This window comes from Brachyhypopomus gauderio, chromosome 11 (assembly GCF_052324685.1).
Source record: "Brachyhypopomus gauderio isolate BG-103 chromosome 11, BGAUD_0.2, whole genome shotgun sequence".
In the NCBI taxonomy this organism is placed as follows: domain Eukaryota; kingdom Metazoa; phylum Chordata; class Actinopteri; order Gymnotiformes; family Hypopomidae; genus Brachyhypopomus; species Brachyhypopomus gauderio.
Genome location: NC_135221.1, coordinates 12,473,067 through 12,491,997, shown reverse-complemented (window position 1 = coordinate 12,491,997; position 18,931 = coordinate 12,473,067). Strand labels below are relative to the sequence as shown.

Below are 18,931 nucleotides of genomic sequence, written 5' to 3'. Positions count from 1 at the left end.
GCCTAGCTCCAGTATGCGCAGCTCCAGTGCGCGCAGCTCCAGTGCGAGCAGCTCCAGTGTGCCCAGCTCCAGTGCGAGCAGCTCCAGTGTGCCCAGCTCCAGTCCGCGCAGCTCCAGTATGCCCAGCTCCAGTGCGAGCAGCTCCAGTCCGCGCAGCTCCAGTGCGCATGAGCTCACCAAACATCGGGACAAGGAAGCATCAGACTCCTCAGGGCTCTGTGTCCTACCTTCAGCCTAGACCTCCTGCAAGACCCAAGGCCATACAGACGGCTGTTCGCCATCCAGCTGAGAGGAAGCAGCAACCGGAGTCTTTTGCTTCACAGACATGTAGTGATGTAGTGGCCAGAGTTCTGGACTGGGCTTCTTTATGACACCACTGTCTCGTGCGTCCGCCTCTCCAAGACTGTATGAATATGATGGGGTGGAAGATTTGGACATGGAAGGAAGCACTTACCTGTGCCAGCATTTACAGTTGTGATCAAATTTATTCAACCCCCACTGAAATAAAGTGTTTTGGCCAGTTTGACATTGATTTTGATCATTTCAGTCATCTTATTTACAATTATATCAAAGAGGCACTTATAAATTAGACAAACATAACATAATATTTATGATGGAATAACCACAAATGTCTTTACTGTGCTCACATCATTATCAGTTTTATTCAACCCCCTAGTGACATTATTTTTTAGTACTTAGTACAACATCCTTTTCCAGTTATGACAGCTTTCAAGCGTGAAGCATAGCTTGACACAAGTGTCTTGCAGCGACCTATGGGTATCTTAGCCCATTCTTCATGGGCAAAAGCCTCCAGTTCAGTCACATTCTTAGGCTTGCGCACTGCAACTGCCTTCTTTAGGTCCCACCAGAGGTTCTCAATTGGATTTAAGTCTGGTGATTGCGATGGCCACTCTAGAATGTTCCAGCCTTTCATGTTCAACCATGCTCTAGTGGACTTGGATGTGTGCTTCGGATCATTGTCCTGTTGGAAGGTCCAACGTCTCCCAAGCCGCAGGTTTGTGACTGACTCCATCACATTTTCCTCCAAGATCTCCTGGTACTGAAGGGAATTCATGGTACCCTGCACACGTTGAAGCTTTCCTGTACCATTAGAAGCAAAACAGCCCCAAAGCATAATTGACCCCCCGCCATGCTTCACAGTAGGCAAGGTGTTCTTTTGTTCATAAGCCTGGTTCTTCCTTCTCCAAACATAGCGCTGGTCCATTGTCCCAAACAGTTCTAATTTAGTTTCATCTGACCACAGTACACTGTTCCAAAACCTTTGTGGCTTGTCCACATGACTTTTGGCATACTGCAGTCGACTTTTCTTGTTCTTTGGAGTCAGCAAGGGGGTGCGTCTGGGCGTTCTGGCATGGAGGTCTTCGTTATGCAGTGCGCGCCTTGTTGTCTGAGCTGAAACTTCAGTGCCCACATCTGACAGGTCTTTTTTCAGTTCCTTAGCAGTCACGCGGGGATTTTTCTCCACATTACGCTTCAGGTAGCGCACAGCAGTCGCGGTCAGGATCTTCTTTCTGCCACGACCAGGTAACGTTTCCACTGTGCCCTTTAACTTGAACTTGCGAATGATACTTCCGATAGTGTCTCTTGGAATATTTAACAACTTCGCAATCTTTTTATATCCATTGCCATTCTTGTGAAGAGCAATAACCTCTTCTCTTGTCTTCTGGGACCATTCTCTTGCCTTCACCATGCTTGGAAACACACCAGTAGATGTCTAGAAGGAGCTGAGTATCACAGTCCTTTTAAATCTGCCTAATTGGTGCTTATCATGCTTGATTGCTGCTCGTTGACATCCACAGATGTTTTCAATACCTGATGGAAAACACTGGAATGAACCTCTGTTCTTAGGAGTGGTAGTCGTAAAGGGGTTGAATAATTGTGTCAATGAAGAAATCACAAAAAGGCCATTTAATACTTTATGACAAAAAATAGATGCTATCTTAGTTGCATTTAGTTCTTTAACAAGTCCTTGTAAGATTTCATTATGAACACAATTACAAATGTGCACTGAATTCCATAAAACCCTTCGCAGCATTGGGGGTTGAATAAATTTGATCACAACTGTACATCAATCAAGCACATCACATCACCTGTATATATTAATAAAATACAAACTATTCATTCTAGAGCACGCTCATGTATATTCTTTAAAAATAATATTTGAACTTATTATAGATTAGGTTGGTCTTCTAACCTGTTACACTAATATTAAGGTTTTATTCAGAAACAAGTACAGTTATAAATAGCTTATTTTAAAATAACCAACTTATTTTCAAGTAGCCTCTCAAAGTTTTATGTATAAAAAATGTAGAATTAAGATGCATTAAACCTTTAAGTGCTGTCCACTAGGTGACAGTCTTCATCCTCACAGAGTTCAGAAGTAGTCCTATTACAGGAGCCACAATTGATATGCATTTGCCATCAGGCCAGTACTTTTTTCATTGATTTTATCTGGCTAGCTGGATCATTCTTGTCTGATGATGTGTTCCTTAAGCCTATTCTCCTCTTTATGAATTAGTGTTGAGTAATGTAGTGGAAATCGGGGTGAAATTTTTTTTTCTAGTGGGGGCAGGTCGGAATAATGATGAGTGAATGGGATGAAATTACATTCCAACATTAAGTTCTCAGCTAGGACAACAGAACAGCTTGGTAATGGCAGGTTGTATTGATATCCACAAATTGACCTAATTTTCCAGTTCGCTAACAGACCCAGGCTTTAAACACCGTAGTCATCCTAGTTCATATTATGTTTTTATGGCTTTGAAACAATGAAATAAAGATAGAAAACATGAAAACAAATATACAAATATATAATATATTATAGTATATTATATTTATATATAAATATATTGTTAAAATCATAATTTTATTTATTCATTACTTACTGTGGAGAAATATAATGGGGAAGTATGATGGCACTTCTAGGAGGAGGGGAACCTTTCCACTTTGAGAGATTGAAAAGCCTGTCTAGACAATAAATGGACAAAGGTCAAGTTTACCAAAGGTAAATAAGAGGTCATGGTCAAAGTTCCCAGTCAGCCAATGAGAGAATGGCACCTGAACCCTGAAAAAACATTTGTCTTAAAGCTGTGTTACAACCCACCCCACCCCTGTCAGCCATTGTTTAACTAGCTGTATTAGCAAGGTGATTTGAAATTAACAGGGGAAAAATGCATCACAATTTACCCGAGAAACTACAGTTTAATGTAATATAATTCATGTCATTTATCTGCAATAGTATAAGTAATAAACAAAATATAGTCTTTATTCAGAAATTTTCTTTCTCAAATCAAAATCAGTTTTTCTCTGTGGAATCTGCATGTGCCTGTTTCCAGCCTTGACATTCAACATGTGGGATCAGGGAGGAATTGGGTAAACACTGGAATTATCCACCGTGATCGATGGAATTGGTGGTGTTACATCTCTCCCCATGTTACAACCATACCCCTACAAATCCAATGGCTTTCAGCCAGGAAAATGAAAGGAAGTACAGCGGCCTTTGTCCCACACTGACCAGCAGATGGCAGCACCACACAGTTCTTCTTATAACGTTCTCTTCCACTGTACAGAACATTTATTGTGGGCCCAGACTTGTACTCTGTGCCCTACAAACGCTGTCAGCCTATGGATCATAACAAGGTGACTCAAAATAGAGAGAACTCTTCTGTGTTCAGCGGAAATATGTATATTGTTTGATACTTTACAAATGTTTTCAAGAGCAAGTGTGGACTTGCCGTTTGAACAAAGGCATCATGAGTGTTTTTTGGTTGGTGATGGGGTGGGAGGTTAGATTGTAACACTGTAACAGATACTCACCTTGATCTCAAGAAACAGAAAGGACCTGCAGGGATCAAGAAACCAGTGAATTCACCTTCAACAGTACAATAGCTACAGAATGAAAGTCTACAGTACGTTAGCTTACAGTACGTTAGCCTACAGCATGTTAGCCTACTGTATGTTTGGCGTTCAGCCACAAAGCATTTCTCCCTGGTCTGCCCATCAGCACATGTGAATCATTCTCAGAAAACACATCACTGAGGCGGACTGGATACTCTTATTTTGGGAAATTCATACCCATACATGTTGTTTGAAGGACATTTTCTATGGTATTACGCTGTTTGTATGGATTTTGTACAGCATTTAGAAATGTATGTAACTACTGAAAAAAATGCTTGTGTGGTCTTTAGTTCTGTATTATTTCTGATAATGGAAATCATTATCAGAAATTATTATCCCCCCGGAGCAAGACGAACACAGTGAATTCTGTTATTTATGTTATTGTGCATTTTATAAGCACTTCTCACACTCTGTGGCAGAGGATTTTATTAGTTTATCCCGTTGTCTGTTGTCTGCCAGGAGTATGCAATTTATCTTCATACAGATTACACAATAACTTACAGTGTCATATCCAATGTTTACAAAGATCTGAAGCTATAATGACATTTCAAACAGTGCCAGTTCGACACATCTATCATCCCCTTTGTATCAAATTATAAGCCTGCATCCAGAGTGCAGTGGAGGTTCACAGAATGTGTGTCTAGATGAACAGCACAGGTATCCAGTCCTTCAGCCTTCTCCTGTTCCTTGGGAACATGCATGATACTTCCATGAGTCTGCAGGTGTGGATCTTCGCCTGTGCGTCTGTGTCCGTGGGCGAGACTCAGCAGGCCTGCAGCCTCCGCCATTCCAGGGCAGCAGGAGACTTTACAGCCTAACAGACTTTACAGACTTTACTTTTACAGACTTTACAGGCAGGGTGGGGAGTGCTTACCCATCCTCCATCCTGGTCCATTCCACCACCTTCATCAGTGCTGAGGATGAGGATGGAGATGACATCATTGCTTTGCTGTGGTAAATGCAGCACAGTACACAGGCTGGATTCTGCAGACTAGACCAGCACTGCAGTGCAAAACACACAAATGAGACACACATAACACACACAAATAACAAACACACGTAATGTAACATAACGTAACATAACGTAACTTAACGCACACTACAGGTACACACAGACAAAACATGCATCTTCACTTTCAGATAGATGTAGAATCACATAAGTCTAAATTTGCCATAATTTCAGTACCAGTCACCAAAAACAGCATGCAGAGTTATGGACGAATCAAACGTGTTGATATTAGCAAAGGTGCAGGGAACTGTGGGGAAGCAGGAAGACACGGGGTGCAGGGAGACATGTGGTGAAGGGAGACACGGAGTGCAGGGAGACACGGGTGCAGGGAGACACGGGGTGCAGGTAAACACGGGGTGCAGGAAGACACGGGGTGCAGGGAGACACGGGTGCAGGGAGACACGGGATGCAGGGAGATACAGGATGCAGGGAGACACAGGCAGAGCTCCTGATGCTAAAGGACACGCCAAACTGCTCACCCATCACAGGCCATTTTGTGTCAGGAATCAGAATATCAGGGAATTTAGTGCATGAAGCCAGATTTCTTAGTGTTTATCTGGATGCTGTCTGAAGAGAACAAAGAGAAAATGAAGTGAAAAGTTCTATGTGAAATAGAAATATTAGAGACATATGTTTTTTGCAGTTGTAATTTCTTTATTTGCAATGATTTGCAGTACATAAAATCACAGGTAAGATCTTATAAAATGCTCATTTGTTTAAGCACCATCAGTGCTCAATTGGAATATTGGAGGTTGGTCCAGATGTTCAAAGCATTCTGTAAAAGAAATGTATTGATTTATTATATGGTTCATTTACACATTGTGTCCCAAAAGCTAACTCTGACTGTCCTGTCACCTCTGTGCCGTGTCCTCCCCCAACCCACTAGTTCCACACGACGGACATGGAGTATCCTCATCTGCCAGCGTTTGAAGACCTGGGCATCAAACCTTCTTCTGTGCAAGAGAAAATTTGTTGCTCGTATCGACCCATGTCTTTTTAGTTTTTATTTTTTATTATTGTGTAACGATTCTAACTTAGCATACAGGTTTACTGTATCACTAGGGTCATGTAATAATAATAATAATAATAATAATAATACATTTTATTTAAAGCACCTTTCATAAACACCCAAGGACACTGTACAGATAAAATGGGAGAAAGGTCAGATACAGCAGTAAATAATATAAAACAATTAAGAGATATTAAAAGCAGTCCGAAACAGAAGTGTTTTCAGTTCAGATTTGAGATAGGTTCGACTATAGAGAAAGAATTGGCAACGACCAGAATTTAAACGAGAAAGGTAAACAGATTAACATTTACAAGAAGAAACAAAAGCCAAGAACAACAGTAAAAAAAAAAAAAAAAAAAACTCTTACAGTCAGCAAAACGTATGGTCTGTCAGTTACTCAATGTACAAGGTATAATAAAGCTCAACTCCAAAGTTCAATGCTCAACTCAATGATAAATCCCCCAAAAAGGGGGAAAGGAAAAAAAAAATTAGGAAGGAAAAAAAAGATCTTCATACGCACTCTGCGTAGTTCAAAGCACAAAAAAAGAATAGAAAAAACAAGGCCTTTAAAATCACTACCCGGGTAGTATGTGAGTGATGTATAGGCCTATCTGAATTCTTATCTGTCGTCCAAGGCTGATGTGAGTAGGGTGCATCCAGGTCACAGGTTTGCAGGTCGACACACACACACACACACACACACTGGCTCGCCGTATCGCTCTCTCTCTCAATCGTGGCAGAAGATGCACCACAACAACAAAAAAACAATCAGAGATTCAGTGATTAAGACCAATTCAACCAAATACTACTTCTTGGATAGGTTAAACAAAGAATTCATTTGAAATTAAATGGTTAAATGTCAAAATGTTGTCAAATCTTTATATTTCTACTACTCGTGGGAACTCAATTAACTACTAGAAAAAAGATGCCGTTCTCAAGTCTTCTTCCAAGTTGCGATGACGTAATTTATGTGCGGCACAGCACCATCTAGTGGACTGGGGCAAACACTATACCTACGACCAATAACCCAGTGCAATTTATGTGGGTTACATCTGGAAGTCTGGTGATGGTAGTCTGTCTCCCACAACCGTGAAGGCATTATGATTTGCAGAAAATTGGGGCTCTTTGCAGAAATGAATTTTGCAAAAATGCTCATATAAAGGTGATGCATAAGTAATGCATAAGTTTGCTCTTACTGTTTCTTTAAAAATTCGTTTAAAGATTTAAAACAGATCAGAGTTCTGTTCAAGAAAATGGAAGTTTATGGAGGTGAAAATGTCCAACCCGGAATATGAGTAGGTCGTCACACGTGTCCTCTATTATAATGTACTTAACAGAATCTGTGAAGTAAGCATAAAAGTTGTTCTTTATTCCAAGATTGCACACATTGAAAGAGGATGTAAGCACTAGATCTGAGCAACAACACTAGTCGATGTCTCACAACTGTGACCTGTTATGTGAACTGTGAACTGTGACCTACTCACAGAATACATATTTAACACCATATTTAACAACTGCTTTGTCAAAATGTCTTCATCTGAAATCATGATTTTGGGACAAAGAAGCACATATTTCCCCATTTGTCATTGTGTTTACTTACAGAACAGTTTTCATATAAAATGTTATATATCCAAAAATTTTACCTGCATAGCACAAAGCAGGCCTACACGATATGAAGAAAACATGTTCAACACTACAATACCCCTCAAAACTGAAACTAGAGCTGCAAACACTTAATGCAACTATGAGACAGAACATTGAACCATTTCATCTTAGACTTTAGACTTAAAATGAACAGTGTATATATAATTATTATATAACACTATTAAATTATTAAAGCATTTAATTGCATAGAAAGCAAATACCAAAGCTTTTTATTAAGAATTTTATTAAGAACATCTTAATTTCAACCATGTTGTACATCATGCAACATTACAGTTTTACTTTGTGAATACAGAGAGAAATTAAAAATAGATAAAGAAATATAAAGAAATTCATCAGAAATCTCTGACTATGTGTAGTATCTTCCATCTCTGACCGGTACACTCCTGAATAATGAGCCTTTTATGCTCTATTTCAACGCATCTCTTGGTCTTTCTGTTGCGCAGTTCACCACCCTGTGCACAAAACAACAGTCATCCACAAACACTGAATAGAACCTCCTGTGCTATGAAGGGTGTGATTTGAGCACCTGTTTGAAATCCCAGTGGATGGCCATGCTCTTCTCCTTGGCTTCTTGGCATGGATACAGAGCAGGAACACTGCCTGATCCAGGATCAGCCAGACACCTGTTGTCATTGTATTTGTGAGACTTCATCCCACCCACATAAAACTCGCCATTCTGTTTATAATATGCATGCTGTAAAAAACAAATGGAAAGGTCATTTATTTTCCAGCAGTGGTGTTAAAGTTATAATTTACGCAATGGTACAGTTAGAGCAGACGTAGTGTACCTGAGGGCCGTAATAGAAGCAGCCATAGGCTATGGGAACATGACCTGGTAGAGGACCCTGGTCTATGCACTGTTCTGCATCCAAGTTTTTTATCTTGAAAAAACAAAAACTTATGCAACTTTAACAAAGTAAAAAAAAATGGTTATGCCAACATTTTTTTTATTATTGCACTCTAGTCTTTATTGAACATTTAATTAACCTGTTTTTCTGTTGAGTGACTTTAAATGTAAAGTTTGGAGAATATAACGGTCACACACATCTGTCACGGCATGTTTCTGACGAAAGGGGACTTACTCCTCCGTAGGCGACCACGTCATCCCATGTGGCTAATGCAGGATATATATTCTCCACATACCACTTGAAGGGCTTACAATTCAGTCTTTCGCGGAGCCTCTTTCTTTCTGAGATGTCCCCAATATCAATCCCATGATCCTGTACAGAACAATTCCATTATCAGACCAAAGCTTAATTCACTCATGGGTGGGTTTCAATTTCTCACTCTTTCTCACAATCTCTAAAAAGGCTTTTAGAGATTGTAATTTGTACTATTGAAGCTTGCTCAGACACTTTAAATGCTCATACATTTTTTTGCTTTAAATTAATTAATATCTGGGATTAAAGAAAACATTGCCAAAAAATACTGATACAACATAACCATATGTGCGCATATAATTTGATCTACATGTTTGGATTTTTAAGGGAAATGATGATTTGAGTATATACAGAAAATAATATAAGACAACTAGTCACACTATTTCTACCTAATACACTGGGGGAAAAGTTTAATAAAAGTTTTAGAAATCAACATACAACATAATATTCATACACTGTATGTTTATATATAATGTATAAGAAGCACAATGGAATGCCACTGTCGTCTCAAAGATCATAAGTAAAGCTGACATCAGAACTAATGTTGCCCCCTGTGGACAAAATAGTACACTGTGAATGTATTACAACATACACTATATTGCCAAAAGTATTCGCTCACCCATCCAAATTATCGGAATCAGATGTTCCAATCACTTCCATGGCCACAGGTGTATAAAATAAAGCACCCAGGAGTGCAGACTGATTTTACAAACAATTGTGAAAGAATGGGTCGCTCTCAGGAGCTCAGTGAATTCCATCGTGGAACTGTGATAGGATGCCACCTGTGCAACAAATTCAGTCGTGCAACAAATCAAGTCATTAGCTGTATTATAAGAAAATTGCAGAATTTGGCAACTCAGTCTGGAAGTGGTAGACCACGTAAACTGATGGAGCGGGGTCAGCAGATGCTGATGCGCATAGTGCGAAGAATTCGCAAACTTTCTGCAGGGTTAATCACTACAGACATCCAAACTTCATGTGGCCTTCAGATTAGCTCAAGAACAGTGCGCAGAGAGCTTCATAGAATAGGTATCCATGGTTGAGCAGCTGCATCCAAACCATACATCAACAAGTGCAATGCAAAGGGTTGGATGCAGTGGTGTAAAGCACGCTGCCACTGGACTCTAGAGCAGTGGAGGTGTGTTCTCTGGAGTGACAAATCGTGCTTCTTCATATGGCAATCTGATGGATGAGTCTGGATTTTGGCGGTTGCCAGGAGAACGGTACTTGTCTGACTATATTGTGTCAAGTGTAAAGTTTGGTGGAAGGGGCATTATGATATGGGGTTGTTTTTCAGGAGCTGGGTTTGGCCCCTTAGTTCCCATCAAAGGAACTCTGAATGCTTCAGAATACCAAGACATTTTGGACAATTCCATGATCCCAATTTTGTGGGAACAGTTTGGAGCTGGCCCCTTCCTCTTCCAACATGACTGTACACCAGTGCACAAAGCATGGTCCAAAAATACATGAATGGCAGAGTCTGACTGAACTTGACTAACCTGCACAGAGTCCTGACCTCAACCTGACAGAACACCTTTGGGATGAATTAGAGCGGAGACCAAGAGCCAGGCCTTCTCCAATATCAGTAGGCTATGTGACCTCACAAATGTGCTTCTCAAAGAATGGTCCCCATAAAAACACTCCTAAACCTTTTGGACACCCTTCCCAGAAGAGTTGAAACTGTTCTAGCTGCAAAGGGTGGACCAATGTCATATTGAACCCTATGGATTAGGAATGGGATGTCACTTAAGCTCACATGTGAGCCAAGGATGGTGAGCAAATACTTTTGGTGTATTACAGTTGTGACATCTCTTACACTTAAAGCCCATTAAAGTCATTAAAGCCCACTGGTAAACCCTTCATAGTCTGCCTTGTTTTCACCAAAACAATTTGTTTATTGGATGATCTGAATGACAACATGGTGCATAATCCTAATTCATATCCATACAGACTCACTTTGAGAGGCAAACCCCAGGCCATTTTAACATTATGCTTGTATTCATCCATCCAGATCTCGGCCACCCGCAGTGCGTTCCTCATCATGGCCTTGTTCAGGTCGCGTGCATAGGGCTTGTGAGCTCTCTCTATGTGTGCTATCCTGGAGCACGGAACGATCTCAATGCTGCCTCCACAGGTCCAGACCTGGAGAAGAACCAACATCAGGGAGTGTTTCACAGGCAAATATCAGGTAATGGTAGTGCAGTCATAGAGGAACTCAGCAATGCCAACATATTGCAGCTCTTACCCGGATACCGAGCTCTATGTTTTCACCACCATACACCTCCATTCCTCCATCTAGGCTGCCAATCTCACCCAGAAAAGCCTTGTCGGCAACCAGAATCCCCATAACAGCTGGAGACCTTGCGTGGAGAAAAGCATTTTCACACAACCGGGTTACTTCCTTTCCTTCCCAAATGTACCATAGAACATAACATGCAACGTGTAAGTGGATAAAAGTGCTCGACAATAAAGCAGGCTAGCAGAAGGATGAAAAAAATCAGAAAAAAACACATTACAGAAGTCACAACATTATGTAGGTCAAAATGACAGTATTCATTTGGTTCAGCATTCATTTACTTGATAAGATTCAGGAACACACTTGTGACCCTAGCCATAGAGAATATAGTAGACCATGGAAGATCCCAGTAAGAGACAACAGAAGAATATATTCAGTCTAGCAAAAGAACAGCAACTATAACACATTCAGCCATGTCAAAGGCTACCATTACGACAAGAACACAGACACTGGGTGCACTTTTCTTGATACCAATTACGAATTACAGTACTTTTTTGGGATTACCTGAAATTGCCCTAATACCACATTCTGATTTTAGGATTTACAATCAGTGTTTTATTTCAATCTTGTGTGCTTGGTTGCATAGCCAAAAATTGTGAGCCAAAAAATATTTTTTTACAGATTGCCCTAAAGGCAATAAATCTATGCATCTTTACATGACAGAAATACCAGGAGATAGACTATGGAGAGTTCCAAACGGAAGGTTTCACTGAAGTCATAGATGGCCAAATAATCTCAGACAATCTGTGTTTATTCTTTACTTGTCTCCATTCTTTCTTCTTACCTCTTTAAAGGTAATGCTAAAAATGAAAGCAAAACACCAAAAGAATGAATCATGTCCAGTGTGCAGCTTGCACCTACTCACTTCCCAGGAAGGGATTCATCATGGAGGCTGTACCACTCAGGACGGAAGGGCTCGTACATACACCACATGGCCCAATCAAAGCCATGCGCAGCAGGTACGTACTTAACAACATTTAGGTCATAATAATTGACTCGGTCAAACACAGGAGAGACCACGACCGTCCTGTCTGCCTTGATTTGAGCTAACATTGGCTCTGCCCTGGAAATATAAATACAGAAAATACAAAGTAAATAACTGTACATCTGACTGAACCAGAAGCTGAAATGTTCATACATGCAATATGGACACTTGATTTCTAACAATGTTATATGCACCATTAAAACCTGTAATTAGTGTGTTCCAGCAATATCACTTTTATACTTTATTGCAACAGATCTCAACCCTTTCAGTCAGACAGTATTAGTTCAGTCAGACAGTATTAGTTCATATGAACAGAGCAGGGTGATATTCTCTTTAGCCATGCCAAGCTTTTCTGGCATGTAGGCCTACCTCATTTCTCACACATTACAATCCAAGATAATTTTAACCTTGAGATAAACCATGTGCTTCCAAAGAAGACCACTGATGAACTCAATTTTTAGATCAAAGTATTCACTCCACGAATATTATTACCTAGATTTTTTTTTTATTGTCAGTCATTTGCCACATTGATAACCATGCGTATGGTTTGTCATTTACACTTGATGGCTTTGTATTATTTCATAGCATCATCGGTGGTGCTCAAAGGAGAGTCACAAACAGTTGTCCAGCCATGGTCCTCCTATTCTGTGCTCACCACATCACATTAACCTCGATGTGCGCATCGAGGATTGCCACCACGTCAGCGCTAGCAGCTCTCCAGCCAGAGATCCGAGCCTGTGCTAGACCCAGCTGATGGTCATGTTTCACTTTGAACATTTTGACGTGAGGGTTCTGCTCCTGCATGGTCTCAATATAGGCATCTAGGCTTTCCTTCAGGTCCTCTGTGTCGCAGGGTGCAAAGAACATTAGCTGAAAGCACATTTGTTATGGCAGTCATGGTCTGGTGGTTAGGGAAATGGTCTTGTGACTGGAGGGTTCGATTCCCAGGCCTGAGGCCATGACTGAGGTGCCCTTGAGCAAGGCACCTAACCCCAACTCCTCGCCAGGCTAGGGCTGCCCACCGTTCTGGGCACGTGTGCATCACAGCCCCCACTGAGAAGCAATCTCCAAGGGTTCTTCTTCGCCTTACGAAATAACTGATATTCATGTTCTCGTAATTCTTATCATCTACTGCAAATTATGCTCCAAATAATACTTATAAGTGATGTTTTGCCTAAAGCTCAATGCCAAAGAGGAGCTGTCCACGGTCATTGCTATTTATCATTATGGGAGCGCCATTTCAGTTCATTCAGTTTGGATTGAGTGAAATAAGACTGACAAACAGATTAATAATTCAATTCAGTGTATTGTTTCTTTTGGTCCCTAGTTCACACAATCCATCCTGTCTTGATTCTAATCAGAAATTAGAAATCGTAAAAATACCCCTAACAAACGAAGTCTTTAACGAACCGTTCGTGCTGTGGTCATCCACCAGTATGATCTCCTTGAGCAGGTGAGCAGGTGTTCTGTCAATGATGCTGCGGATGGCTCTCTTTAGGACAGAAAGCGCTTCATCCAGGTAGATCAGAACCACACTGAGAGTTGGAAGCTGATTCGGATACACTTTACTAGCGCACCTTGTTAACAGTGTTTACAGAAACATAATTTTACATGTTTTGATTTGACACCAATTGACTCACTAATTTGATAGAATTAGATTTTATGATGAGGATTATATCACGTACCTTTTATCACGGGTGTCTGGTAGTGGTCGGTCCATTGGTAGTCTGTCACTAAGGTAGGCATTGTATCCATATCGCTCAAAGGCAGAGTGCGCGTCCCGCTGTTGGTCATGTGTCAGATTTTGTCCCCATTTTTTGAAGAGAGCTGACTCTGGGAATAACAGTGCAGGCTCATTATGCTCTTCTGCAGGTTTCTGTCCTGCTCCTTTGTCCTGTATTTTCTCAAGCTCCTTTTCGAATCGACTTTGTTTTTGTTCGAAGGTCTTCATCAAGTCATCTTCAAACAACATCATGAAAAAGATGTTATTGATAACCATCAAAACAACGATGTAATTAATGTGCAAGATGAAAAGAATTTGACACCTCTGGGCTACCAACTGCCAGTTAACAGGCAGTTTTGCTAATATTCTTATTAGTTTTTCCTTCATTCCATCTGATACCTGTAATAACTTGAACACACCAGAGTGTCCTGAAAACATTCTTTATTGATTCCTGCCTTGCGAAATGCCGAGGGCGTGGAGCGATAGTGAGGCGGAAAAGTGACATTTATTATAGGCAAATCCATATTCAAAGTCGTATAAACGGTCCAGGGACATATCTGGAGAGCCATCAGTAAATATTTCACATAATATTTCCATAATACTCACTCATCATTATAGTAATTAAACCATAGCATTCATGTAAAATGCATATTTTGTATAATATTTTGTAAGATTTTCTCTATGTTTCTGCCACAGCAGCTGTTTTTGAAAGGTTTCTGACTTTGCCCTGCAACCCATGGTTGTTTGTTCTAGGAGTGTTTGTTCTATTAAAATTGTATTGTACTTTATGTCAGCGACTCGTTGATGGTTTACCACCAATTATCTTCACAAAGGGCTTGTGTGTCAGGCCACCTGTTGGATGGTTTCCATAGAGGGGTTTCCATAGAGATGGAGAATTATTCACATTAGGGCTTGCCACTTTTTCTTTTTAAGCTTCTTGACCGTCTGGTATCCGCACAGGGCTTGCTGCACACTGGAGTTCACTCAGGTAAACCGGAAATGGGACAGGAAATGGTTGAATCCGCACTACTCCACATTGAGGGAAATAATGTTGCACTGTCATAGATGCGTTAAAGAGTTAACTCTCAAGAATTTTAAAAACTGTAGAAATAATTTGTTTTTTTGAATACAGCTATAATGTTTATGGCTGTATCAGTACTTTAAAATAAACAAAACAAACCAACAAATAGCCAGCACAATACTATACACAGCGCAATACAGTTTTACCTTGTGCCCTATCCCCCTAAACACAAGAAACCAAACCATTAGAAGAACACAGAACACCTGAACCAGGTGTACTGGGAGCTTAGTTGGGAGTGGAGAAGTGTTTTTATGTACAGAATTATGCTGACAATTGCTTTAAAAGTTAAAAAATGACAAGCCCAGTAGCAGTACTACTCATTTTAGCATTTCCTCTGACATAATTTCATGTGAGGTAACTTTATCATATTCAACAGTGACTTACTGTCCACAAGCTGCAGTAACTAAAACCAAAAGTGATTTAAAAAAGTGACCAAACACTGAGACTTTGTAATTTTGGACTAATACAATAATCTCAAATATTATGTGAAGAAACATCGGAAACAAGAGTTATAGTAACATACAGGCTACTCACAGAGGTTTCCAATAATTTGCTCCATTTTTGCTCCATATATTTTCTCAAATTGTCTGCTGTTGTCCGTCTCATTGTTATTTATTGGGTTCCGTGTCATCACATAATTTAGAAAAGCAAACGCAAGAGCTGCAAGTACAATTACTCTAATCCACGTCAATTTCATTAACCGCATTGTCTGCCGTACCAAACAGAACATGTGATTTACCACACAGGTGTTCCTTTCATATATAATTCTTTATCTACAGCACTGTGTGCCTGCCCGTTTGCTCAAGGCGGCCATAAAAATAAAGTCTGTTTTAAAAACAAACATAAACCCCTTTTTGCACAGTAAAAACCATTCCAGTTTTCTTAATCAACAGTGGCAATTTCTAAGGTAGTAGCATGCAAAAAATGTGTTATTGATTTAAATTCATACCAACATTTGCTTTGGCTGAAAGAAATAATACTGTTCTTACAGTTTGCTTCCACTGACATGGATGGGTTGTGATATGATGTTTATCATTATTTAAATATTTAAAAATTAATAACAATCTTGAACAATTTTGTGAAAAGGTCAAATGGTATGAATTATAGTAGGCTATATACTATATGGATGTTTTCTTTTTCTATGATAAAATATCATGTTTCTCCTGGGAAAAAAGACAAATTTCACATTGTATGAATATCCACTGCAGTTTATGGATATTGTACTGATACTGATATTGTACTGATTGGGCTGTACTGCAGCATGTGTGTGTGTGTGTGTGTGTGTATGTGTGTGTGTGTGTGTGTGTGTGTGTTTCCAGGGAAATGGGATTATTTATGCCTTTTTCACCTTTGTATGGGTTGTTTCTTGATTCTTGAAACTTCCACTAATGGTCTGAGGGTTCAAGGGTGTGGCTCATGTTTGCCTATAGATTGTGCTCTTCTGCATTGGGTCGACCGTCACTCCTTGACACTGACCTGTTGTTACCAAAGGATAAGATAAATATAAGAAAAAAAAATACCATGAAGCACTACAAGAACTCAAAATATATACACACTAAGAGGGTTTCAATATGTGTGTGTGTGTGTGTGTGTGTGTGTGTGTGTGTGTGTGTGTGTGTGTGAGAGAGAGAGAGAGAGAGAGAGAGAGAGAGAGAGAGAGAGAGTGAGAGAGAGTGATAGCTGCTGGGTGGCCAGTCACCTTGTGGGTTTAAAGACAGCACAAAGAAAAAGCCAGACACATCATATCTGCCTCTTACTGAGAATATGCAAATGTGTGCAATTTTCTTAACCAATAATTTCACATTTATTTAATTTGGGTTCAGAACCTGTTATTTCCAGTGCACGCTTTGTAACTTTCTGTAAAAATCTGCTATGAGCAAGCAGGAGTCCTCATATCTGCAGTGAGGCAGAAGGATTCTGTCATTCAGTGTGTGCTGTTTTTGGAGCAATTGCAGCATGGGTGTGGAGGGAGCAAGATTCAAGGACCCTGGGTGAGGGTGGGTACCATCTGGAGAGAGTGGCCACTTCATTTGGTGATGCAGGTGCACTTCGACTGTTCGTTGTCCAGGCAGAAAGCCTGGCAGGAAGTAAGAAAAAGTACTCAGACCTTCAGACATTTACTCTGGGGACGGAGCAGGAACAGAGCATCTTCTGGGTTCCTGCTTGGGCAGCTCTGTCCTTCAGTGCAACTGCACCTCAGGCGTGCTCGCAAAGGAGGCGCTTCCTAGGGACATGAGAGAGGTGAATATTGAACACTGCAGTCTGCAGAACCCAGACTGAGAGGATGCCTCAGGAGTGGAGGTGTGCACTGATACTGGTACTGTTTTCACGCAGTGTTTTTGTGGCTATAGAGACAGTGTATGAAGGTGCCAAGAGAGGTGTGGTGTTCAACAAGGAATTGCATAGTGTACGATACATCTGAAGGCAGAGTGGCAATGGTAAACCGCAGTGACATTCACCAACTGAGATAATGCGTCCACACCCTCTCTTTGACACTCAGTAAATATTTGTAAGATGTTATTGTGACCAAATAAGTCATTTTCCAGTGAATCATTACGTGAAATACTTTTAATGTTTTTTTTTTTTTTTGGATTTCAAAGTTATGAATAAAGAATATATCATGTTTAAAAGATGAAGGGACATTTTCTTACAAGCAGGGCGTACAAGCAGAGTATGAATGCATGTCAGGGTGTGTGACAACACATGAATGCATGGATACACCTCAGTGTGTGTGAAACAAACATGAAGGTCCAGATGTGTCGTCGGTTCTCTCATTCTGCTTTGAGGCACGAGGTGGTTTATGTGTGGGGATGTGTGCTGGTGTTCTGTCGAGTTGTGCATCGGTGTGCTAGTTTGTGGTTTTGCACATGCGCAGACCCACAGGCTTGTCCTTTGTTTCCACGCCCATAAATCTATGCTCCCTTTCTGTCGAGTTTACATTCAGGTAAGTAATTTATTATCTTTTTTATTATGTTTTAAGTTCTAATAAAGAAGTTATAATAAACTACACATCCATGTTTCCCTTATCCATACAGTACACACAGTTAGTAGTGATGTAAAAAAATATATGGGTCTGTACTGGAAGCATGATTTGATAAGGGAAATATTATTTGATGTATGATATCAGCCTATCGAGATATGCTACCCATGTAAAATATTATTAAGGAAGCTATAATGGATTTAAATCCATGATTCCCTTGTCCATACATACAGTGCACATACTTGATTTTATAATTACAATGCGTCATAATACTGAGTTAGGCTAGGAAACGCACAACTGGAAGCGTAAATCTCGATGGTGTAGCACAGATTCTGCTGTCCAGGGGTGTAGCAGCAAATTCTGGACCCTGTACACTCTCAGTGTCAGTGGGCCTCTATAAATGGCAGTAAGTGAGGCACATGAGCAAAATGGGCCCCTCTCTCTACTCGGGCCCTGGGTAGTCAGGTCCACTTTCCCCCCCCACTACCACGCCTGTGCTGCTGACAGAACATCATTTGTGTCCAGTGTTGGGAACGTTACTTTAAAAAAGTAATTAGTTACTCACTACTTGTTCAAAAAAGTAACTGAGTTAATAACTGAATTACTCTATAATAAAAGTAACTTGTTACCAGGGAAAGTAACTATTTGCGTTACAGTTAAAAAAAGTTATATGCCAATGAATAAGGATTTTTTTTTTGAAAAAGCAGTTTTTACAGTCAGTTGAAATGAGTAGATCAGGAAGGTGTTTAACGTTTGATATTTATTGCACATCCACAGACCAGTGCAGGATAAAATCCTTTAAAATCCCAAATCTTTGTAAAAAATAAAAGCAAAAGTAAACAGTTACACTATATAGGCTAAAGTGCATTTACATCTATCAAATTAAATTAAATTCTCTCAACCTGAGACAACTGGTTTGTTCACAATAGAAGTAAACTTAACAATAAAACCTCTATTCTTAATTAAATAAATCAAATACCCAGTCTGGTAGACATTCAGGAACTTCAAGTATTTTCTTAAATTATGTTTATATCGCCACCTTGAAAATGTTAATTTTTCCTCGGCTTGCTCCTGACTCGCCATTTCTGCCTCTTCTCCGTTTGTG

General features: G+C 40.1%; 1 protein-coding gene across 1 annotated transcript; it reads right to left on the bottom strand.

Moving 5' to 3' along the window:
- Nucleotides 1–7,927: 7,927 nt before the first annotated feature.
- Nucleotides 7,928–15,552, bottom strand: LOC143527647 (putative polypeptide N-acetylgalactosaminyltransferase 8). Its single transcript, XM_077022952.1, has 11 exons — nt 15,381–15,552; nt 13,728–14,001; nt 13,453–13,619; nt 12,698–12,884; nt 11,923–12,120; nt 11,007–11,121; nt 10,718–10,903; nt 8,684–8,821; nt 8,390–8,482; nt 8,128–8,295; nt 7,928–8,053 (listed from the first exon to the last, which is right to left on the bottom strand). Exons 1-11 carry the CDS (start codon nt 15,550–15,552, stop codon nt 7,934–7,936), a joined length of 1,818 nt encoding a protein of 605 aa, XP_076879067.1. The 3' UTR covers nt 7,928–7,933.
- Between the last annotated feature and the right edge of the window lie 3,379 nt (nt 15,553–18,931).

Bases quoted from the DNA above. Each gene is read 5' to 3' on its own strand.
- LOC143527647 (XM_077022952.1), bottom strand. From the start codon at position 15,552: ATGCGGTTAATGAAATTGACGTGGATTAGAGTAATTGTACTTGCAGCT. The intron at 13,620-13,727 runs GTACGTGATATA...ACTGTTAACAAG, and splicing joins CCAGACACCCGTGATAAAAG to GTGCGCTAGTAAAGTGTATC. The intron at 12,121-12,697 runs GTGAGCACAGAA...TTATATTTCCAG, and splicing joins ATCGAGGTTAATGTGATGTG to GGCAGAGCCAATGTTAGCTC.